The 24460-nt window shown below is 43.7% G+C and overlaps 1 protein-coding gene and 1 pseudogene across 5 annotated transcripts; both read right to left on the bottom strand.

Annotated features, from left to right (window-relative positions):
- Positions 1 to 10703: 10703 nt before the first annotated feature.
- On the bottom strand, positions 10704 to 13962 carry LOC123450304 (annotated as a pseudogene).
- Positions 13963 to 14158: 196 nt separating this feature from the next.
- LOC123447955 (AP-4 complex subunit sigma-like) lies at positions 14159 to 22555 on the bottom strand. Of its 5 annotated transcripts, XM_045124700.1 has the most exons (6): positions 22207 to 22555; positions 21905 to 21991; positions 21302 to 21361; positions 14647 to 14725; positions 14515 to 14549; positions 14159 to 14277 (listed from the first exon to the last, which is right to left on the bottom strand). In XM_045124700.1, exons 1-6 carry the CDS (start codon positions 22345 to 22347, stop codon positions 14170 to 14172), a joined length of 510 nt encoding a protein of 169 aa, XP_044980635.1. In that variant the 5' UTR covers positions 22348 to 22555; the 3' UTR covers positions 14159 to 14169. The 5 variants fall into 5 exon arrangements, with proteins under 5 accessions (XP_044980635.1, XP_044980634.1, XP_044980633.1 ...); XM_045124699.1 differs by having other exon boundaries at positions 14184 to 14549; positions 21314 to 21361; XM_045124698.1 differs by having other exon boundaries at positions 14184 to 14549.
- Between the last annotated feature and the right edge of the window lie 1905 nt (positions 22556 to 24460).

Below are 24460 nucleotides of genomic sequence, written 5' to 3' on the forward strand. Positions count from 1 at the left end.
TCGCAAACAACTCGCCGGGAGACTTGTTCATCCCTTGCATGTTGTAGTTCAACACAAAGCCTTTATAGCTTGGCGGCAGTGATTGAAGGATTCTGTCAGTGATAGCCTCTTGCGGGAGTTCAATCCCCAGCTCAGCTAGACGGTTTGAGTACCCAGACATTTTGAGCACATGTTCACTGACAGACGATTTCTCCTCCATCTTGCAAGCATAGAATTTATCGAAGGTCTCATACCTCTCGATCCGGGCGTTCTTCTGAAAGATAAACTTCAACTCCTGGAACATCTCAAATGCTCCATGACGCTCAAAGCGACGTTGAAGTCCCGGTTCTAAGCCATACAAGACTGCACATTGAACTAATGAGTAGTCCTCCTTACGTGCTAACCAAGCGTTCTTAACATCCTGATCAGCCGTAGCGGGTGGTTCATCTCCTAGCGCGGCATTAAGGACATAATCCTTCTTCCCAGCTTGTAAGATTAGCTTAAGATTACGAGCCCAGTCTACAAAGTTGCTTCTATCATCTTTCAACTTAGCTTTCTCTAGGAACGTATTAAAATTCAGGGTGACTGTCGCGTGAGCCATGATCTACAACACAAATATATTCAAAGTGGACTTAGACTATGTTCAAGATAATTAGAGTTTAACTTAATCAAATTATACGCTAAACTCCCACTCAAAAAGTACATCTATCTAGTCATTTGAGTGGTTCATGATCCACTTACACTAGCTCAAGTCCGATCATCACGTGAGTTGAGTATAGTTTCAGTGGTAAGCATCCCTATGCTAATCATATCATCTATATGATTCATGATCGACCTTTCGGTCTCATGTGTTCCGAGGCCATGTCTGCACATGCTAGGCTCGTCAAGCTTAACCCGAGTGTTCCGCGTGCGCAACTGTTTTGCACCCGTTGTATGTGAAAGTTGAGTCTATCACACCCGATCATCACGTGGTGTCTCGAAACGACGAGCTGTAGCAACGGTGCATAGTCGGGGAGAACACAATTTCGTCTTGAAATTTTAGTGAGAGATCACCTCATAATGCTACCATCGTCCTAAGCAAAATAAGGTGCATAAAAGGATTAACATCACATGCAATTCATAAGTGACATGATATGGCCATCATCACGTGCTTCTTGATCTCCATCACCAAAGCACCGGCACGATCTTCTTGTCACCGGCTCCACACCATGATCTCCATCAACGTGTCGCCATCGGGGTTGTCGTGCTACTCATGCTATTACTACTAAAGCTACATCATAGAAAAATAGTAAACGCATCTGCAAGCACAAACATTAGTATAAAGACAACCCTATGGCTCCTGCCGGTTGCCGTACCATCGATGTGCAAGTCGATATTATCTATTACAACATGATCATCTCATACATCCAATATATCACATCACATCGTTGGCCATATCACATCACAAGCATACCCTGCAAAAACAAGTTAGACGTCCTCTAATTTTGTTGTTGCATGTTTTACGTGGTGACCATGGGTATCTAGTAGGATCGCATCTTACTTACGCAAACACCACAACGGAGATATATGAGTTGCTATTTAAACTCATCCAAGGACCTCCTCGGTCAAATCCGATTCAACTAAAGTTGGAGAAACCGACACTTGCCAGTCATCTTTGCGCAACGGGGTTACTCGTAGCGATGAAACCAGTCTCTCGTAAGCGTACGAGTAATGTCGGTCCAAGCCGCTTCAATCCAACAATACCGCGGAATCAAGAAAAGACTAAGGAGGGCAGCAAAACGCACATCACCGCCCACAAAAACTTTTGTGTTCTACTCGAGAAGACATCTACGCATGAACCTAGCTCATGATGCCACTGTTGGGGAACGTCGCATGGGAAACAAAAAATTTCCTACGCGCACGAAGACCTATCATGGTGATGTCCATCTACGAGAGGAGATGAGTGATCTACGTACCCTTGTAGACCGTACAACAGAAGTGTTAGTGAACGCGGTTGATGTAGTGGAACGTCCTCACGTCCCTCGATCCGCCCCGCGAACAATCCCGCGATCAGTCCCACGATCTAGTACCGAACGGACGGCACCTCCGCGTTCAGCACACGTACAGCTCGACGATGATCTCGGCCTTCTTGATCTAGCAACAGAGACGGAGAGGTAGAAGAGTTCTCCGGCAGCGTGACGGTGCTCCGAAGGTTGGTGATGACCTTGTCTCAGCAGGGCTCTGCCCGAGCTCTGCAGAAACGCGATCTAGAGGAAAAACCGTGGAGGTATGTGGTCGGGCTGCCGTGGAAAAGTCGTCTCAAATAAGCCCTAAAACCTCCGTATATATAGGTGGGAGAGGGGGGCTTGCCTTGGGGCTCAAGGAGCCCCAAGGGGGTCGGCTCAGCCAAGGGGGGAAGGTCTCCCCCCCCCCCCAAACCGAGTTGGACTTGGTTTGGTGGCTGGGAGTCCTTCCTTCCCTTCCCACCTCCTCCTTTTTTTTGTTTCTCTTTGATTTTTCTTCCAATGCGCATAGGGCCCTTTTGGGCTGTCCCACCAGCCCGCTAAGGGCTGGTGCGCCACCCTCAAGGCCTATGGGCTTCCCCGGGGTGGGTTGCCCCCCCCCCCCCCCCCGGTGAACTCCGGGAACCCATTCGTCATTCCCGGTAACTCCGAAAACCTTCCGGTAATCAAATGAGGTCATCCTATATATCAATATTCGTTTCCGGACCATTCCGGAAACCCTCGTGACGTCCGTGATCTCATCCGGGACTCCGAACAACATTCGGTAACCAACCATATAACTCAAATACGTATAAAACAACGTTGAACCTTAAGTGTGCAGACCCTGCGGGTTCGAGAACTATGTAGACATGACCCGAGAGACTCCTCGGTCAATATCTAATAGCGGGACCTGGATGCGCATATTGGATCCTACATATTCTACGAAGATCTTATCGTTTGAACCTCAGCGCCAAGGATTCATATAATCCCGTATGTCATTCCCTTTGTCCTTCGGTATGTTACTTGCCCGAGATTCGATCGTCAGTATCCGCATACCTATTTCAATCTCGTTTACCAGCAAGTCTCTTTACTCGTTCCGTAATACAAGATCCCGCAACTTACACTAAGTTACATTGCTTGCAAGGCTTGTGTGTGATGTTGTATTACCATGTGGGCCCCGAGATACCTCTCCGTCACACTGAGTGACAAATCCCAGTCTTGATCCATACTAACTCAACGAACACCTTCGGAGATACCTGTAGAGCATCTTTATAGTCACCCAGTTACGTTGCGACGTTTGATACACATAAAGTATTCCTCCGGTGTTAGTGAGTTATATGATCTCATGGTCATAGGAACAAATACTTGACACGCAGAAAACAGTAGCAACAAAATGACACGATCAACATGCTACGTCTATTAGTTTGGGTCTAGTCCATCACGTGATTCTCCTAATGACGTGATCCAGTTATCAAGCAACAACACCTTGTTCATAATCAGAAGACACTGACTATCTTTGATCATCTGGCTAGCTAACTAGAGGCTTGCTAGGGACAGTGTTTTGTCTATGTATCCACACATGTAAATGAGTCTTCATTTAATACAATTATAGCATGGATAATAAACGATTATCTTGATACAGGAATTATAATAATAACTATATTTATTATTGCCTCTAGGGCATAATTCCAACAGTGTTAACGGCAGGCCGTCTGCCTTTGCCGTCTGCCTCCCCTCCTTTGTCGTGCGTGCGCAGACGGCAAAGAGGGGAGAGAGAGGGGGCAGATTCCCTCCTTTGCCGTCTGCCTCCCCCCCTTTGCCATGTGGGGGCATACGACAAAGAGGGGAACCAGCCCCTTATTTATTTATTTTTTGTTATATCCAACATTTTTAACAATAATCAGGATATATATATATATATATTTGACATAAATAAATTTCTTTCCGTACTCATAACCATATTAAAGTAACCTCTTATATCCAACTATCAAGTTGCATCCACGTGCATACAAAGTTTCATATATTACACCAGTTTCATCCACATGCATACAAAGTTTCATATACTACAATAGTTTCAATACAACCCATGTTACAAGAAATCATCTTCAAGCATTTCATCAATATTTGCCAAGCTTCCCGTGAAGTGAAGGTAATCTGCAAAATGACAAATAAGAAAGTTAGAAGAATAATAGTAGATGAAGTAGTGTATAGATAGGTTATTTCGGAGAGAAATTAGCTAAGTATAGACCATTTAGGAGCTAACTAAGCTAATTATGTCATTTAGGTGGAACCCTAGCTAACTATAGGTCGTTTCAGAGCTAACTTGGGTAAAATAGGTCATTCCGAAGCAAACTATGCTTATTAAGCCATTTTTGATCTAGCTAGGCTAATTATAGGTCATTTAATACCTAAGTTAGGGGGAATAGGTCATGTTGCAGCTACGTAAGCCTTATTATGTCATTTCGAGGATAATTAGCTAAGTATAGGTCATTTTTTTATTAAATAGACCATTTAGGAGCTAACTAAGCTAATTATGTCATTTAGATGGACCAGTAGCCAATTTAGGCTTTGTTGGATGAGTCTAATTAAACTACGTAGAATAAGAGAAATAGAAGAAGAAGTAAAAGAAGGAGGAGGAGGAGGAGGAGGAGGAGACGGAAGAGGAGAAGAAGAAGAAAAGAAGAAGGAGAAGGAGGAAGAAGTAGGAAGAAGGAGAAGGAGGAGCTCCTTCTCCTTCTTCTCCTCCTTCTGCTTTTCCTCCTCCCTCTCCTTCTCCTTCTTCTCCTCTTCTTCTTCTTCCTTCCTTTCATTTTTCCTCTTTCTTCTCCTCTCGTCTCCTTCTTCGGGCTAAATTGGCTAAGAATGCCTTTTTGGAGCTAATTATGTCATTCAAGGATAATTAGCTAAGTATAGGTCATTTTTTATTAAATAGACCATTTAGGAGCTAACTAAGCTAATTATGTCATTTAGATGGATAATTAGCCAATTTAGGCTTTGTTGGATGAGTCTAATTAAGCTACGTAGAATAAGAGAAAGAGAAGAAGAACTAAAAGGAGGAGGAGGAGGAGAAGGAGACGGAAGAGGAGAAGAAGAAGAAAAGAAGAAGGAGAAGGAGAAGGAGGAAGAAGGAGGAAGGAGGAGAAGGAGGAGCTCCTTCTCCTTCTTCTCCTCCTTCTCCTCCTTCTTATCCTCCTCCCTCTCCTTCTCCTTCTTCTCCTCTTCTTTTTCTTCCTTCCTTTCATTTTTCCTCTTTCTTCTCCTCTCGTCTCCTTCTTCGGGCTAAATTGGCTAAGAATGCCTTTTTGGAGCTAATTATGTCATTTCGAGGATAATTAGCTAAGTATAGGTCATTTTTATTAAATAGACCATTTAGGAGCTAACTAAGCTAATTATGTCATTTAGATGGATAATTAGCCAATTTAGGCTTTGTTGGATGAGTCTAATGTAGCTAAGTAGAATAAGAGAAAGAGAAGAAGAAGTAAAAGAAGGAGGAGACGGAAGAGGAGACGGAAGAGGAGAAGAAGAAGGAGAAGGAGCTCCCTCCTTCTCCTTCTCCTCCTTCTCCTCCTTCTTCTTATCCTCCTCCCTCTCCTCCTTCTTCTCCTCTTCTTCTTCTTCCTTCCTTTCATTTTTCCTCTTTCTTCTCCTCTCGTCTCCTTCTTCGGGCTAAATTGGCTAAGAATGCCTTTTTGGAGCTAATTATGTCATTTTGAGGATAATTAGCTAAGTATAGGTCATTTTTTATTAAATAGACCATTTAGGAGCTAACTAAGCTAATTATGTCATTTAGATGGATAATTAGCCAATTTAGGCTTTGTTGGATGAGTCTAATATAGCGACGTAGAATAAGAGAAAGAGAAGAAGAAGTAAAAGAAGGAGGAGGAGGAGGAGGAGGAGAAGGAGACGGAAGAGGAGAAGAAGAAGAAAAGAAGAAGGAGAAGGAGGAAGGAGGAGGAAGAAGGAGAAGGAGGAGCTCCTTCTCCTTCTTCTCCTCCTTCTCCGCCTTCTTCTTATCCTCCTCCCTCTCCTTCTCCTTCTCCTCTTCTTCTTCTTCCTTCCTTTCATTTTTTCTCTTTCTTCTCCTCTCGTCTCCTTTTTCGGGCTAAATTGGCTAAGAATGCCTTTTTGGAGCTAAATTATGTTATTTCGAGGATAATTAGCTAAGTATAGGTCATTTTTTATTAAATAGACCATTTAAGAGCTAACTATGCTAACTATGTCATTTAGATGGATAATTAGCCAATTTAGGCTTTGTTGGATGAGTCTAATATAGCTACGTAGAATAAGAGAAAGAGAAGAAGAAGTAAAAGAAGGAAGAGGAGGAGGAGGAGGAGTAAAAGAAGGAGGAGGGGGAGGAGGAGGAGGAGTAAAAGACGGCAAATTTATCAATTCCAGTAGTGAGGCATTCTTCCCAGACTTTTCCCGCCATGCGGTTAATTCCCTCTAAGGGACATAAATGCCATAATTGGCTCTTTTGACTGCATCAAATTCAGAAATAAATCTGAATTATCTTTGACACACATGTTTGATCCGACGTTGGTCAAATTAAACATGCATGTTGCTTGTTTCATTTCAATCATGTTGACTGAAAAAAGGAGACTTCATCATAGAGAGTACACGAAAGACATTCGTCAACCAAGACTCTCAATGATCTATCGCTTTTCTTTTCTTGAATTAACATCCAAGAGTTCTTTTATTGTGAAGCCATTCTTTAGAGAGAATTTATTCCCTCAAGTTTTGACCTTTCTTTTCCATCTTTCGGGTCACTAGTGCCCAACACATTCGCTTTGATGAGTGAAAGCTTGAATAACTTTTAGTCTGAGAAAACTTAGCCGATAAACAACGGTAATGAGCATAAAAATAACCCTACGTTAGCCTGATTAAAATCATGCACATTAAACCTTTTAAAACTTTCTGGAATATTCTAAATCACCGTGGTGGCAGAATTAGAATAAAACATCATCCTTCTACATTAATTCCATTTCACCGTTGGGCAGAAATGGAAATAATGCATATAACTCATAAACAATGTGATGATAGTAATCTTATTGAACAACTTTGCTAAGAAATAATCATCATCATTAACCATATTGCAGCATAAATAGAAATATGCATTTCTCTATCTCTGCTCCGAAAATTGATCACTTTGATACAAAATTTATCAGAGATTTAAGCTTTAAACATGAGATGCCTCATCAATTATAGTATTGTTATCATCAACGTTGGTAAGAAAATAACAATACCATATTTAACTTTAAAACAAACATTTTTATTTCATCATAGCGGAAATTATTGGAATCTTATTTCACCCACAAGGGAAAAACTTTGTTAATAACAGTTCTTCCATTTAAATTTTCCCGTTGGTTCCAACTTAATTGGAGGATTAAATCTTTTTACTTTGTAGCGGAAAACGTGAATATGATAATTCATACACCGTTACAGAAAAATATTCTGCTAAAATTAAAAATTCATGAACTTTATAATCTCTTTTATAAAATCCATGAATTTTCTTCTTCTAAAAATCTTTCTTTTATTTTCAGAACCTTTTATTTTTCTTTTCAGAAAAAAACATGTTACTATAACAGAAAAATATTCTGTCATAATTAAAAAATTCATGAACTTTATATATAATCTCTTTTATAAAATTCATGAACTTTTCTTTTTCTGAAAATCTTCTTTTATTTTCAGAACCAATTATTTTTCTTTTCAGAAAAATCAACATTTCTTTTAGAGAAACTTCGAACATTTTTCTTTGCTATTTTCTAAACATATTTTCGTATGAAAAATGCCTAGAAAATACTTCTGAATCTACCTTAATAGACAGAAACAGAAAACAATCCTTTAAAAATTAATAAGTGGCCGACTTGGGCCGGCCTGTGGCCTCGGCCCGCCACCAGGTGAGCCTGGCACCACGCGCCTCCCTTCGGCCCGTGGCCTGGCACGTCTTCCCGTCGGCTGGGCCGACCTCTCACTTGCGGCCCAAAGGCCCACCCTGGCCTAGGGTTTCCCCTTGAGGCAATCCCAGCCATCCGCGTCGATCCGACGGCTCACCGCGCCCCTCGGAGGAACAAAAAGGGGAGTCCGCTGGGAGGGGCGCAACCCTAATCTCATTTCCCCCTCTACCAGCCCGCCGCTCTCTGCTCTCGTTTCTTCTCTCGGCGAGAGGCTTCATGCCCCGCCGAGCGTGTCTCCTGCTCCAGCCGCCCCTGCCGTGCATCTGCTTCCCCCCCTCCTGTTTCTCAGGCAGACCACGCCGGTGGCTCCCGGCCTTTTCCCCTGCAGGCTAGGTGGCCGAGCCCTCCCTCGCGCTGGCGGCATGGATGCCCCGCCGAGGAGGGTCTCTGGGGCCCCGCCGTGGTGGTGGAACTTGGCCTGCGAGGGGTTTTTGGCCGCCGGCAGCGAAGACCATGAGTCTCGTGCCGCACCGCGCCGCACCTTCTTTTGCTCTGTTGGCGCCGTGACGACCCCTTTTGCCGGTGGTGCGTTTCCCTTCGTGGAAGCGCACTGCCGTCGAACGGCTTGCTTGTGGTGCCCTTATTTCCTTTTTCCCTTTACAGAGAAGAACCTGGGCATCATCCAGGTTCTTTTGCCGGCGCGCGCGAGCACCTTTAAGGTGAACGCGCCACCGTCAAGGGAGCGGTGTTGATGCCCTTTGCCTGAAGGGCTGATGCTTTGCTTTGTTCCCTCCCCCTTTTTTTCTTGGTTTGCTTTTTTGGATCGGATCCGAGTTCTTTTTTTCTTTTTTCTTGTTGGATCTTGATCCGTACTTTGCATCCGAGGAGGTAGGTTCTTCTTCCCCACACCTCGGCTTGCCGATGCGTGTGGGGATCGAGAGGAACAGGCGCGGCCTTGCGGCGACGCTTCTTTTCCGACGAGGCCCTAGGCCATCTTCGGTACTTGCCCATCTAGGGTTCATGTGGGGAGGGGAATCTTTTATGTAGATGTTTCATCCGAAAACACATCTAATGCCAACTTGGCTCATGATACCATTGATAGATCCCGTGGATCTTAGGCTAGATGTGTTCGGTATTAGATAGTGATTTTTACCTTGTAATGCACTCGATGACCTCACTCCGGCTACCGTCGTGAGGTGGTGACGATGGTGGGGAAGGAGAGAGAGATCCTATAGTGGCAGTGATGGACTTCCCATCACTTCAGTGCTACCCTCTGGATCGGATTAGGGTTAGGAGTGGGGAACCAGTGGCGGCGGCAAACCTCGTCTCTTGTGCCATGGTCCTCACCTCCTCTTTATAGCACTGCGCGATAGGGGCCCACCAGCCTTGCTTGGGCTGGACGCCCCCGATCAGGGCATGGGTCAAGGTTCCAATGGGTCGTTGGTCCATTCAACGGGAGATCAACCTAACACTTAAAAGCTTGCGGCAGCTCTAAAACATCAATCATCCCTTGCACCCTCGAGCTCAACAAATGATGCAAACAACTGCATCATTTGGGATCTCGTATGGAAAGCCAAAGTACCTCCGAAAGTGAGGATATTTGGGTGGAGGTTGGTCACAAACTCATTAGCGACCAAGATGAACAAGTTCAGGCGCACAATCACAATGGATGCAACCTGTAACATATGTGGTAATGGCCAGGAGGATGAGTACCATGCTGTCATCAGTTGCACAAAAACCAGGGCCCTTAGGCATGCAATGAGGGATGAGTGGGTCCTACCCCCAGAGGAAGGAAGCATTTTGGCACACATGAGAGGATTGGCTGTTGATTGTACTTAGTGCTGAATCATAAGCAATGAGAGCAAAGTTGCTGCTTCTATTGTGGAGGTGTTGGTTTCTGAGAGAAAATTGTATTCATGGCTCGGGCATGGAATCGATCTCGAGTTCAGTAAGTTACCTGACACACTTCGAAAATGAATGGAGGGAAGCATCCACCCCTCCCCACTCTATCTCTACTATTAAAGGGGGATCTGCCGTCGTGACCTTTCGACCAGCGATCCCCCTTTAATAGTCTCGGCACCCACGTCACCCCCCTCCCGATTTTTTACATCCCTCTGAAAACCAAGGCGGTCCACCAAAAACCAAAGCGCCTGCGATCCCCCTTTAATAGATTTTTTACATCCCTCCGAAAACCAAAGCGACAATTAAGAAAACCAACAAAACTGCCTAGTCAAACCCACGACTCATGGCTTGGTGCCAATCAACGTCGCCCAACCAGAGCACGATCTATCTATTCCAGAGAACTGTTCTGTTGCAGCTCCTCCGACGTAGCCCCAGCCCGATCACACTTCCGCCGCTCGCCGGGCTCTGCCTCCTCTACAGCCGCGTACTTCCACCGCTCGCCAGCCTCTGCCTCCGCTACGACCGCGTGGGGCTCCTCCTCTACGGCACGCCTCTCTTCGTTGATTGAGTTTTGTTTTTTAGATTCCATTCATCAAGATCTTGATTCTAGCTCGTAATTGTAGCAAGGGAAGTTTCTTTAACAACACCAACTAAAAGGGCCAAGCATGAGGTAAGGTGGCTTACAATCTCCACGAAGATGCAATCACACTACCACCACATATGCACGTGGACATATGTATGTAGTGTCATAGCTTGAACATTAAGAGTATGCATCAAAATAGACTAACCTGTTACTTGCGTGGGATTTGCTTCATCCTTAAACCAGCGCTGGATTTTTACTTTCAAAGGTGGGCTTGCTGTTAAGATGGGATAAAAGAGAAGCTGAGAAATACAAAACGCTAAAATGTTGTGTTTGAGTTTTGGATGCAAGACCCACCTTGATTTCTTTGCAGCTCTTCCTGTTTCGTGGGATTGTTGTCTCATTTTCTACATAATGATAAAATAAACATGTTAATATCTCATATAGAAAATGAATACTATTATGTAAATGAAAAAAATCGATTGTGACAATCATAACAAAATGTTGAGAAAGCCATACCCAGCTAGTATTCTTGTTACAGATGATGTAAAACCAGCTGTAGATGAACCTTTTCCAGATGTATAGACGGCAACTGGTGCAAAATTATCCAAAATATGAGATAAATCTGCTTATTTCCTAAATATTTCTAATCTAATAGGCAACTGGGGTATGCCATGCAGAGAAAAATTTCTCTGGCAGAGCATTGACGTAAAAAAGATCGGACTTCATTTCGGTGATCTTGCTTGACGAATTTGCTTTTCATCAGACAACAGCTTTGCAAATCTGAAAATAAGGTGCTAATTAGCTAATAAGTAGAGATGTATACTGCAATTATAATAACCTGATTCCTGATAGGTGGTGCCAAGCTCACCTCTTGAGAGCTTCCTCATTGGTGTCCTCTGGCCAGTTTCCAAATTTGCCCATGAGACAGGTTTCTTTAGAAGCAACTCTCCAACATTGACAAGTTTCTCCAAGTTATCCTGGTGGCAACATCAACTAAGGAGAGTGTCCCCCGTAGGGTATCATCCTGTCATGTAGAAATGGTATTCTCTGAGTAAAAGTAGGCTGATTTATTGGTTGCATTATACTCCCTCCGTTCCAAAATTTGAATTAAAACCACGACACTTATTTTGGAACGAAGGGAGTACAAAATAAGTTGTCTGCATTTTACTTACTTGAATTCTCAGATAGTTCTGCTCAGAATGCAAGGCATTGAAAATAGTAGCAATGTGAATATCCACCATATCTGCACTTGCCCGTGTGAAGAAATCTACTAATGGTGTGGAACCACTGCTAAGTAACCAATCCAACACTCCCCATGATTTAGCCTTTTATGCATCGTACTTCTCTTCAAATTTTGATGAGCCTGTGCCAAGTGAAATGACCAAAAACCGGCCATAGTCCATAGGTTTTATCGGGAAGAAATCTGAATCTTGCTTGAATATCTGTTTGCTTACTTATCGAATGGCAACTAAGGCCTCAACACAACAAAGACATATATTAGGTCTATTTCAAAATTTTAAGACTTTCCTTCAGTCTCTGAATCAAGCACATGCCCCAAGCTGTATGTTATGCAAAACTACAGGCAGCTGTAGTACCGGATTATTGGCAGCTACTCCCCCATCAATAAGATTAAACTCCTTGGTGTTTCCATGAGAATCTTCAGTCTTGAAGTAATGAGTAGGCAAATATCTGATAACAAAGCATCCATTGTGCTCTTCTTCTTCTTCTTAACCTGTCACATGATAATAGGAGGTTCATTTTTGTGCAAATTTCCATCATGAAAGATTAATGGAAGTTCTCGACTTCTCACTTCTGCTTCGTACATATCTTCTCCCTTTGAAGTAAATTTACAGCGAAAACAAATAAATATGCATTTCAGTAGCATGTATTTCTTGTACTATAATTAAAGTGAATTGGCTCTGATTTACTATAACTGGCATCCAATACAAAGAAACATCAACCATATTTTACAGGTACTCAAATTAGGTCTCCCAAAAGATTTGAGAGAGGGGGGAAGTGGGAAACCTCATACGACAAAAACATGATTGATTGTAGCCGCCTGATATCAAAAGTCGGTATTACCACATTTGTTAACGTCTGATGCAGCCTGCCGCTTCCTAACTTCTTTCTCACAACTTCATGAAGGTACTTGCCATCATAACAAGGTCCTGAGAATGAGCGAAGTATCCTCATTATCCTACCAAATGCACCCCTAGAAAAAATAGAAAATATGTGTTACTGGACAAGTTCCCAATTCAATCAACAAGAAGTCAAAAACATAACATATGTGTTCACCTGAGCTGTGGGAAAATTCTGGGAGCATGGTCCATATAAAATGCTTGAATATCCTTTGCCGCAAAAACTGGTCTTCTCTTCTTATTTGGTATAGTGAGCAAGGTAGTCACAGGTCCCCTTGTGCTGGTCCCAGCAAGGACATCAAAGTAGTCTGCTAACCGGGCTTCCGCTCCATCAAGTTTCTTTAGAAGTTAACATAACAGTTTCAGTGGGACGCCATCAAGATCATCAATTAAAAATGAATGTGTTTCTAAAGAAAGGAGCATCTTCTGGTGCATATGGAAACAATAGCATTGTTACACGTCAAGTATATTTAGCCCACGAGCCCGGAAGAGATAAAAGAACCAGAAATACAGAACTAGCACTAGCAGAATATTGAACTTATGTAATACAAAAAATAAATCCAATTTGCCAAGAATTTGAATCTTCTGCTCAACTGCAACTGCTCAACATCTACAGGTGCATAAATAACAATAAAAGAAGAGGGAGCAGACAATAACAAGACAACACCCTCGTTGTGACGCTAATACAAAGTTTCAGATTTACTTGGGTTATGGAAGTACCTTTACTTTACAGTTAAGTTAACAAGATATGTTTAGTGAATTGAGTTAAATCCTGACAGTTTGAACTTCAAACAAACCAAACAACCAAATTGCAAGCTTATTTCATCTAACACAATATATGGAACATGGACTTGTAATATCTTATATTTCTCACCAAGTGACTGTTGCCATGGCAATATGCCAACATCACAAGATACGAAAATCAATTATGTACATAACTACAGGTTTACCTGCAACTCTGATTCTAGAAAGGCAAGAGCAACAGTTGGAATGATTCCTCAAATCCCTCCACCATCGATAGAGAGAATTGTGATTAGGTTGCCATAAGTTGGTGGGTGTCTGCACAAAATATGTTTTCCCGTCTCCATATTTGTGCTCTCTTCAAGGAAAGGTTGCAAAGATTTGCAGTTCTACGAGGACGGCGATTTGAGTCCTCAAATTAAATCCTGACAGTTTGAACTTCAAACAAACCAAACAACCAAATTGCAAGCTTATTTCATCTAATACGATATATGGAACATGGACTTGTAATCTATTATATTTCTCACCAGGTGACTGTTGCCATGGAAATATGCCAACATCACAAGATACGAAAATCAATTATGTACATAACTACAGGTTTACCTGCAACTCTGATTCTAGAAAGGCAAGAGCAACACCTGAAATGATTCCTCGAATCCCTCCACCATCGATAGAGAGAATTGTGATTAGGTTGCCATAAGTTGGTGGGTGTCTGCACAAAATATGTTTTCTAGTCTCCATATTTGTGCTCTCTTCAAGGATAGGTTGCAAAGATTTGCAGTTCTCCGAGGACGGCGATTTGAGTCCTCAAATTAATGTACAGAACACATATTAATACACTTCGGATGAGTACTTTCGTGGCAATGCAGGTAGTGAAGGTCTATAGCATTCAGGAAAAAGTCATTACGAATAACTTAAACGTGCGAAAATAAAATCTTACTAACCTTAATTCATGAGAAGATATGTAGCATTAAAGTTGTAAAAGTGCACGCTTCATTTTCTGAAACCTTGGTAACAGTGACTACTAAGTACGTAATTGACACTTGCATAGGGGTACCCTAATATGATAATATTGGAAACAATCATTTTCTATGTCAAATATCAGTGAAGCGTGAATTACTAGCAGAGCATTAATCTAGGATGAAGGAAAGGCCTCGGCATAAAGAAATGCAAATAGAAAGAAGAAACAAAGATGTTTGCATAGTAAGTACCAGATATGAAACTAATTCAGGATTGCATATGAAAGGCCTACAAATCACTAGCCGTGAGAGAATTTTAGAATGTGAATAACTTACCTGTCCTGAGAAGATCAAATTTTGATGGGGAAGTACTGTACGAAAACAATTTGAGTGATATCAACCTTCACGCCCAATGGGAGAGTTTAACCTCCGAAGATGTGATAATGTAGACGCATACGTAAAACATACACATGAATGCAATCATGAAAATGTACACACTTGATGCACACCAGCTCGTGTACCAGCTTGGTTTGCATGTCCCCAGTTCCTAGTAGCAAGGGAATACTTCAAATCCAGCACATCAGACCCTCTAATTTAATTTTGTATCTTGCCATATGAATGCAGTTTTAGTGAATAACATATATGAGATAGAGATGTCACACGAAAGAGGGAATCTTTATGATAAAGGAAAAAGAGGTATGTCTATGCCCTTCACATGTGTGCATATAAGGTATACAGTGTTCTTTCACAAGTTATCCTACATTAATTCTTGGAAAGTTGTTGAATATGAGAGGACACCGAGGCTACAACCCACCATTACCCACCGACCACTTTCTGCTTTTTCCATTCGCGACCAAACGGATACTACTAACAACAGTGTTTCGTCTTCCGACGATGATGAGAATCTGCCAACTCAACTCCGTAGGATGGTTCCCATAGCCAGCAATATCATGACCTTTCGGCTAGTGCAGCATGTCGAAACCCCAAGTGGTATCGCCCTTGACCACTAACATATTTTCCGTTAGCATTATACATTTCATAACCAAAGTGGTCCATAAAATGGTTCTTCAGGAAATCATTCTCGTGAAGGCATCTACTATTATCATAGTGCATCACTTGGAGGAATACCTAGCAGCGCTGAGCATGATATTGTTTCATATATACGCCGAGGCTCAACACCTCACAGACTGGTCCTGAACACCTTGCTTCAAGTGCAGTCATTACATCGGACAAAAGACAGAAAAGGCGAGACCAATATATAGCACGGCGAAATAGGTTAACACCTGAACAGATGGAGGAAATCAATGCACGTCGCAGAGCAACTTGGAAAACGAAGACAGATGAGGATAGGAATTCCCGTCAAAGAGAAGCTAGGCAACATATGACATCAGACGAGAAGGAACAGAGTAGCACCCTTAGAAGGGCAGCCTACCAAAATATGTCGGTCGAGGACAAAGAACAGACAAACTCCCGCCGAAGAGCAAGTGAGAAGCAGAATATGCGAGCTCAGCGAAACGCAAAACTCGTGGCTAGGCGCAACACCCCTTGCATTGAATCCATAGCAATGTCGCGACCAGATGCATCTAACTTAGCTACCCCCAACCATATGTCGACCCCTCATCCGTTCGCAGTCGGGAACCCGCCGCTTCATCTCATGCCCCCGGGCCACCAAGTAAGGTTGTTCACGGCTTGGAATCAAAAGGTAATCCCCCCATCTTTCCACTACTTGATATGTCCATGTGTGTTCAACCAGTATTTACTAGCTATCTAACGGTGCAGGCGAGTACCTTAGTCGTACCCTGGGCGATGGAGTCCAACAGGAAGAGCACATCAATGCGTCGCAGCAAGGCAACGATCAGCGAATATACGAGAACCAAAATCATGCCCACGAGCAGAGGCATGAGACCAGAGCAGAGCGTAGGGCTAAGAAGCGAGCTGACAAAGAAGGTAAAACTGTAAAGAAGATTCAAGGGAATACCAGAGGGTAAGAAGTCAGCATTGCTAGATCGTCATAATGCAAGCTTTGAAGCTAAGCGGAGGACTCCCCACCAAGAGGCAAGTACCTTAGATGTGAACAAATCACCAACAAGGTCATCTTCACCACCCACATGAGCTGCTTCACTGGCTTCCCCCCCCCCCCCCCCCCTTCATCAAGCACGCCGTCTTACACCATAGGGACCGATGGTAACCCTTTCATCTTTACTGTCCACCATGTCACCAGTCAAACTAAACCTTCCTCCCCCTTCATCAAGCACGCCGTCTTACCGGCTCAACAATGATGCAGCTCATATGGAAGCCTTCCTCAGCGGAATAATGGACGATGGTGCACTCTCCGATGGCCTCATGGATGATGAGTACTACCTGTTTGCCGGTGAAGGTACTCTGAGACGCCTTTTGCTTCTCGTCCATGTATACTATTCATTTACGATGTGAATCCTATCATGTCATGTTATGTCTCGCCGATGCTTGCAGGATAAGACGCTGATGGCACGGACATCGATCAGCCCGTGGACTCCTCCGAAACGGGGCCTATCGACCTTGATCCTTTTGACTATGTCTACTCGAACATCCAAGACAGCACGCACATCCTGAAGCATGCGGCAAACTGCGACCATTGGTGCTAGAGCAGTATGACCGCATCATATCCGCAGAGCTCCCGGACAAGCATAAGTATCCAGAGCTCTATGCCATGGTCGTGAAGCATATGATGCACGGCCCATGCGGTAATCTAAATCCCAAAAATGTGTAGATGCAAGACTTGAAGTGCAAGAGCCAATACCCACGACCATTCAACCAGAACACCTTACAAGGGAAGGATTCATACCCTGTGTATCGACGGCGGGATGATGGTCGTCAGTCTAAGGTCCGACGTCAGATGCTGGATAAGAGATGGGTGGTGCCTTACAACCCTTATCTGTTGCGGATGTTCAACTGCCACATAAATGTCAAGGTGTGCTCCAGCATCAAGGCCGTCAAGTACCTTTACAAATAAGTATACAAGGGCCACAACCGAGCGTCAATCAGCATCGACCAACCCGACGAGAAAGGGGTTGTAGACGAGATTAAAAGGTACATCGATGCGAGATGGGTTACTCCACCGGAGGCGATGTGGAGGATATTCGGCTTCAATCTTTCTGAGACTTTCTCGTCGGTCCTATAGTTGCCGCTTCATCTCCCAAATATGCATAGTGTCACGTTCAAAGCAGGAGAGGACCTGACCGATGTCGTCGCCCGTGATAAAGCTTCTAAGTCAATGCTGACGGAGTATTTCCTCGCTAATCAGTAGCATGTTTGGGCTCGAGACATCCTGTACAAGGACTTTCCGGGAAGTTTCACATGGCAGAGAGCAAAGTACTGGAGACCGAGGCAAAAGCAACACCAAGTAGGTCGAATCGTGTGAGCACATCCAGCCGAGGGGGAGCGGTACTTTCTACGAGTGTTGCTCAACCACGTACCAGGCAAGACATCCTTCGAGGACCTGAGGACCATGGACGGTGTGCTATGTGATAGCATCCGTGAGGCTGCTGAGAGATTGGGCCTCATCGAGGACGACAACACGCTTGACGAGTCTCTTACAGAGTCAACACAATTCGCGATGCCAGCCTCGCAGAGGAGGCTCTTTGCAACAATCTTGGTATTCTGCGAGCCAGGTGATGTGCGCGGTCTATGGGATAGGCACCTAGAGGCGATGTATGATGACTACCGCCAATCACACACCTGCTAAAAGGCAGTGGAGCAGATGGTGTTGCTAGACATCAGGGGCATGCTACACTTAATGGGCAAAGACATAGCGTTATTCCCTCTTCCGTACATCGACGATACCTATGACACTACTGGAGGTGAGGCTAGAGAAGTCACAGAGTAGTCCAGCATCGAGGTTGACGCACACGATGCTGCTTTAGGATCCTCGCTAAACCATGAGCAAAGGCTTGCATACGACGAGATCCTGGCAGCAGTAGAAGCCGGTGATGGGGGTGTATTCTTTGTCGATGGCCCGGGAGGCACCGGGAAGACCTTCCTATACAGGGCACTCCTCGCAAAGGTTCGGGGGGAGGGCAAGATAGCGGTGGCTACGGCGACTTCGGGCGTCGCCCCTTCCATCATGCCTGGAGGCCGGACAGCCCACTCGAGGTTCAAGATCCCACTCAGCATTGAAGATGGGGCGTCGTGCAGCTTCACCAAGCAAAGTGGGACGGCCAAGCTCCTGCGCATGGCTTCCCTTATCCTATGGGACGAGGCCAGCATGACGAAGCGGCAAGCTGTTGAGGCACTGGATAATAGCATGCGGGACATTATGGGACGACGGCACCAACCATTCGGGGGGAAATCTATCGTGTTCGGTGGGGACTTCAGGCAGGTCCTTCCAGTCGTGAGGAAAGGGTCACAGGGTCAGATAATCGATGCGACCCTGCGGAGTTTGTACCTTTAGAAGGGTAGGCGCGAGCTAAGGCTCGTCAGGAACATGAGGGCGCATAATGACCCATGGTTCGCATATTACTTGCTAAGGGTAGGCAACGGCACCGAAGAAACCAACGAGGAAGGCAACATCAGGCTCCCTCAAGACATATGTGTGCCGCCAACATAAGACGGTGTTGACCTAGAGAATCTAATAGACCATGTATTTCCTCTCTAGACCACAACATGTCTGATCCTAATTACATGACATCTCGAGCGATATTCTCCTCCAAGAACGACAACATTGATAAGATAAACACATGCATGATAGAGCAATTCCAGGGCGAAGAGAAGATCTACCATAGTTTTGATAGTGCAGAGGATGACCCACACGGCTACTATGCCCCCGAGTTCCTCAACAACCATACTCCCAACGGGCTGCCTCCGCATGCCCTCAAACTAAAGATAAATTGCCCCGTTATACTATTGAGAAACATAGATCCAGCTAATGGGTTATGTAACGGCACAAGGCTTGTGGTCCGAGGTTTCCAGAGGAACGCCATCGACGCAGAAATCGTGCTAGGACAACATGCTGGTAGGAGGGTGTTCCTTCCTCGGATACCTCTGTGTCCATCCGATGATGATATCTTCCCTTTCAAGTTCAAGAGAAAGCAGTTCCCTATTAGACTCAGCTTTGCCATGACGATCAACAAGGCATGAAGACAGACCATACCGATTATCGGGGTGTACCTACCGGACCCGATTTTCTCTCACGGTCAGCTCTACGTTGCATTGTCTAGAGCCACCGCAAAGAGGAACATTAAGATTCTCGCCATCAAGGACGACGGCAAGGGTATAGTCAAGGGCAAGGAACAAAGCAAGAATTCAAAGAAGTGAAAAAGATCTGAGCCCTTATTAACGACCATGAAGAACATAGTATACAAGGAAGTCCTTAGCACATAAAGTTGCCGGATCAAATTATACCAACTGAAGGTAAAGTATGTTCAGATCTGCATTACAGCGACATAACTATTGTAGAACTTAGTGCACACTAACCTGAGTTTTTTTTGCTGTGTAGTACTCAAGGGAGTTTGTTCAAATGGGTTGACCAAAAAAATCTAAACCTACAGTTACCTTAATATAACTAACAGTAGAACCAAATGACTGAGTACTTGGTGTTTAAATTGGCTAGTTGTGCACAAAATACCAGTCAATGTGGAGATGATTCCATATTATTCAGGCTCAATTCTCTCAGATGCGCCCTCTACCAATGACCCCTTCTATGACTCCTCGACTCCCCATGTACCCTCCTATGCATACTCTTGGGCAGCAACTCTTCTATGGGCAAGCTCCAGCTGCTATGATGCCCCCTCAGGTACTTGTTGTAAGCCATATCAGTTTCATTTTGAACTTTGTGTTACAATCAGGTTTTCCTAATGTGAAAAAGGAAAAGCAACATTTTCCCATCTGTTCATCTTATTATGAAAAGAGCTTTCTTGCTGAACATCGATATGAATGCCTCTCCTGATATATATATATATATATATATATATATATATATATATATAAGCAGTGGGTTCGATAACAGTAGTAGGTTAATTAATTTAAATCATGCTAAACACTATACATTCAAAATTGTTGTACGTATCAGTGAATTCAGAAAGTGATCCATATATATATATATATAGTTATAAATAGGAAAAAGGCCTGATCGACAACTACTTCTCTTTTTATTTTTATTTTAAAGTTCCTGGACATAATGTTCTGAAACATGTTTGTGGAACCTGACATGTCCACGAATTTATGAAGACATGTATATGTATGAAGAAATAGGTGGATCCTTTGTGAATAGTCATGCTAGATACAACGATCCTTGATCAAGATATACAAACCACTAGCAGATATAAATTTAAGGATAGGTCATCTTGCATTTCGATGGTTTGTGAGTATGTTCTTCCAGCCGTCGTCGTAGTAGTCTAACTGATGACTAGGTATTTAGGTTACATGATCGTATGGTATGGCATGGTTGCTTGTCAATACAGGAGCTGATCACCGAAATACTAAACATCATTAACAAAAGGATGTTGAACTTAGGTTGTCCATGAAGAAGCACATCAATGCCAAGCTATTCTCAGATCTTACCAACTTTGCTAATCTTCTGCTTGATAGCGTTGGCATGCTCCTTCTCGGAGATCATGAACTCTTCTATCATTTTCCAGTATTAGAAAAAAATATAACATGTTCATAAGGTGAAAGTCTGCAACTAATTGTGATATGATAGCCCAGAAAATGGGATGTGCCCTGGCCCTGCGGGACTGCATTAGCCCATCGGTGTTTATTCCTAGGGCTATTATCAAGTTTGTTGAAATCATTTCTGAAAGTTTCGATGGGACACAAGACAAAGATGCTACTGTGTAAGGGCTTAGTACTCGCAGTGCTAGCGATGGATGGCATGCATCATCTATTTGTGGGCAACCTCCTAAACCCCATTATGAGGTGCACCATATCTTTTCCTTGCCTCTGCTATATGTAAATTGCAGGGCCGTTAGTGTTAGCTCATATAATTATGCATCCTACTTTAGTGTTAGCTCATACATGGGGGCTATATGAGCAAATTCTTGCAACTTTGTTTGTTTGTTTGAGATAGCAACATTACAAGATGAATACCAACGTTACAATATGTTTTCTCTGGCAGGTTATCTACTTAACCGACCCGGTGGACGAGTACCTGATGCAATACCTCATGGAATATGGAGAAGAGCATGCAGGTGCAGAACCTGTCGGACGCCTGTTCTCACAATATAGAAAAAAAGGAAATGTTTGAAATGTGCTAACAATGGCATAAAACATATGCTATTGGCTTGATCATCAAGAGCTCTCACATTAAAAAGGGTGTCCAAAATATGCTGCATAAGGGTAGGGAGCCACTAAATCAGATGGCAAGGGAAGCGCTTAACAGAGCACGGTTATGGGCTCCACCACTCCAATACGTAGGAGGGTGATTTCGAGGACCAAATTGTTATTAATTTTCCTTGTCATTCCCCTGGTCATAGCAAATAGCTTCTTTAGTCAATTTGTTGGGAATTGTCCTGTTAGATATGGTGATCTGATGGTACCTTCTGGTAGCCCGCCTGACTTTACTTGTATACAATTTCTTTCAATTAGCAAAAAAAATGGTTGCAATTAAGTTCCGTCTAGCAAAACCAGATGATTAGAGCAGAGCGCACAACACATTAGCCTGAATCGACTGCATGATTTGCTAAGGCAGCCTAATTGGTGTGACCGGAAAACAATAAAAATGAAGTTATGAAGACGGGACAGAGTGCTGCACCTCATCGTTGTCCACGCCGACGAGGAAGAAGAGGGAGGCGTAGCGCCTATAGACGACCTTGTAGTTACGGTGCTCCACGAAAGAGCACTGCATTGGCACAGAGTTCCCATGAGACGGACATGGAAATCGAGGCAAACAACAGCCCATCCTGATCCAGATCCAAAGGAACGTCGTTCTTGATTCGGGCTCAAGATGAAGCCAGGGCTCCTGGATCCAGGTCAAGAAGAGGGGCGGCGAGGACTACAGGTAGGCGTTGGATTCCGCTGGCAGGAGGGTGGCGCGGATGGGAGGGGGAGCAGTACCTGCTGGTCAGTGCGGGCGAGGCACTTGCGGATGATCTCGCCCTCAAGGGCGCGGCGCTCGTCGAGGGAGAGGTGCTCGTAGCACTGCGCCAGCCGCGTCTGCCCCTGCTTGTTCACCAGCAGCACGAACCGGATCCCCATCTCTCGCCCCTCCCCTTCCTTCCTCTCGCCCTCCCCTTTCGACGCTTCTTTGTTTCGTTCCCAGGCTTCGTCAACAGTTCCGCCTCTTTCTATCGCGGATTTTTCTTCCGGCGGCACCCACAGATGGGCTGGTGGAGGAAGAGACAGGAGGGAAGGAGTAGGTGAGTGGATAGAACGGAGTGAAGAGAGACAGACGAAGAGAGAGAGAGAGAGAGGGTGAGTGGATAGCATGTGTCGGCAGGTGTCGGTGAGGTACCCAGTTCCCCGCCTTCTTTTTTTTGCCTACCTTAGGTCCTGTTTGGAATAGGGGTAAAATTATATACGTTTCTTAATTTTACAAGTGTATACTATCACGCATGTGTGATTTTCAGAAAACGATCAATTAAGGTCTATATCTTTTACACCCGTAGAAGTGTGGAAAACGGCAATCCAATCGGTCAACAGCTTAATTCGCGGTTGCATGTTGATCATACCCTTAATTAGTAAATTGTGTGACTATGAGGCCCGACTATGCGCCACCAGCTATGCCACAAGATGGTCATGCATGCATGCATCACCTACGGCACTGTCCACAAAACAAAACAAAAAAAATTGTTAAGCATGCATGCATTAGCTACGGCACTAGCTAGCAAATAGGATGTCCACATCTTCCGTTGACGACATGCACGGTGAGGAAGTGTTGTTTTAGTCCATCTTCAATTTTTTTAGCTGAAGTCCGTCGCACCAAGCATTGTAGCATGTCCTTCACCTATAAAATGAAGCACGGTATGATAATTTACATACTAAACAGCACAAGCATTAGGTTCCTTCTTTTCTACGATTAGCTCACATCGCCTACGGTTCAAAGGTATGTTGCACTGGAAGTATGATCATCATAATCATGAGAAAAGTGTAGACATGTAGTTCTTCGTGTATATATCATAATTGCAATCAGCTCATTAATTATTTTGTTAACATTGTTAATGCAGATGAATGTTTTTGATCTAAATGACGACATGATCACTGGTATTGTTTCTAATTTAATTTGCTCTTGCTCTAAACAATACCTCTGGCTGAGGATCATTATCAAACTAACTTTCATTTCTTTAGATGTTTCTCGCGTAGTAATGTACGTTGGCCAACTTCAAACGGATTATTATGCATCCAATGGAATGAGAAAAATAGCAATAGTCGCGCGTAATTATGAAATACTTTTTCTTCGACTTTTTGTCAATAAACTAGATTTATACGAGGAAGATCTGAAACGAGCGGAGTACAACGCTTCTATTCTTGAAGCCTTCAACATGGAGGTTGATCATGCATCCAGTAAGGCTGGTTACCTTGATTTATAATGCATTTGATTGTTCATGCCACTATGTTAACTATATATGAATGTATGTCAGGGTCCCTTATTGAAACAGAAACATCCCGGCTCACATTTCAACACTGTCCGATATTCTCCTATCACGCGGGCGATGATTTAGAAGGTAACTCTTTAGCGACGTACATATTTTTTGCAAGCGAACTGTTCTGTTGTGTTCCGATATATCTATTTATGTTTGTCTCAGATGTTAGGAAGGACGCGCGTCGTGACACCTCTCTTGGGGACAGGGTTAAAAGGCTGGTGTTGCATCGATGGGAGTAGTACAAAGATGTCAATGACAAGCTATGCGAGCGCGTTGAACTGAGAGAAGAATATCAAGCAAATGAACAGAACATAGAAGAGCCATCGACGATGATAAAACTTAAGGCTAAAGTGACAGAAGAGCCGATTGAAGAGCAATCGATGATGATGAAATTTACGACTTTGCGTATGCACAAATGGGCTGCTGAAAGATCCATCGACGATGATTAAACTTAAGGCTAGGGTGGCACAGAAGGATCCTTCTTCGTCAAAGGGTGCTTTTTTGGTGAAGTCTTGGTTGCCGCGCGGAGCTTCATAATTTAGTCATACCGTGTGTTCATTTTTATTCTCTTTTTTACATCAATCCATTTTAATTCTTTAAGATATTTTGTAAGCAACCTTAATTTTTTTACAAGTGAACTACTAGATTTACTCACTTAGATGCATATTTTGTTAGAGGCAAAAGTTTTGGGTAAAAGAGTTCAGGGCCACATCTTTTTTTTGATCGAG

The sequence above is a fragment of the Hordeum vulgare genome, chromosome 4H (genome assembly GCF_904849725.1).
Source record: "Hordeum vulgare subsp. vulgare chromosome 4H, MorexV3_pseudomolecules_assembly, whole genome shotgun sequence".
Taxonomy (NCBI): Eukaryota; Viridiplantae; Streptophyta; class Magnoliopsida; order Poales; family Poaceae; genus Hordeum; species Hordeum vulgare.

Coding starts and splice junctions, on each gene's coding strand:
- LOC123447955 (XM_045124698.1), bottom strand. CDS start 22,347: ATGGGGATCCGGTTCGTGCTGCTGGTGAACAAGCAGGGGCAGACGCGG. Junction 21,362..21,904: donor TCGGCGTGGACAACGATGAG/GTGCAGCACTCT, acceptor TTGTGAGAACAG/GCGTCCGACAGGTTCTGCAC. Junction 14,726..21,301: donor TCCATGAGGTATTGCATCAG/GTACTCGTCCAC, acceptor CCTTGCTACTAG/GAACTGGGGACATGCAAACC.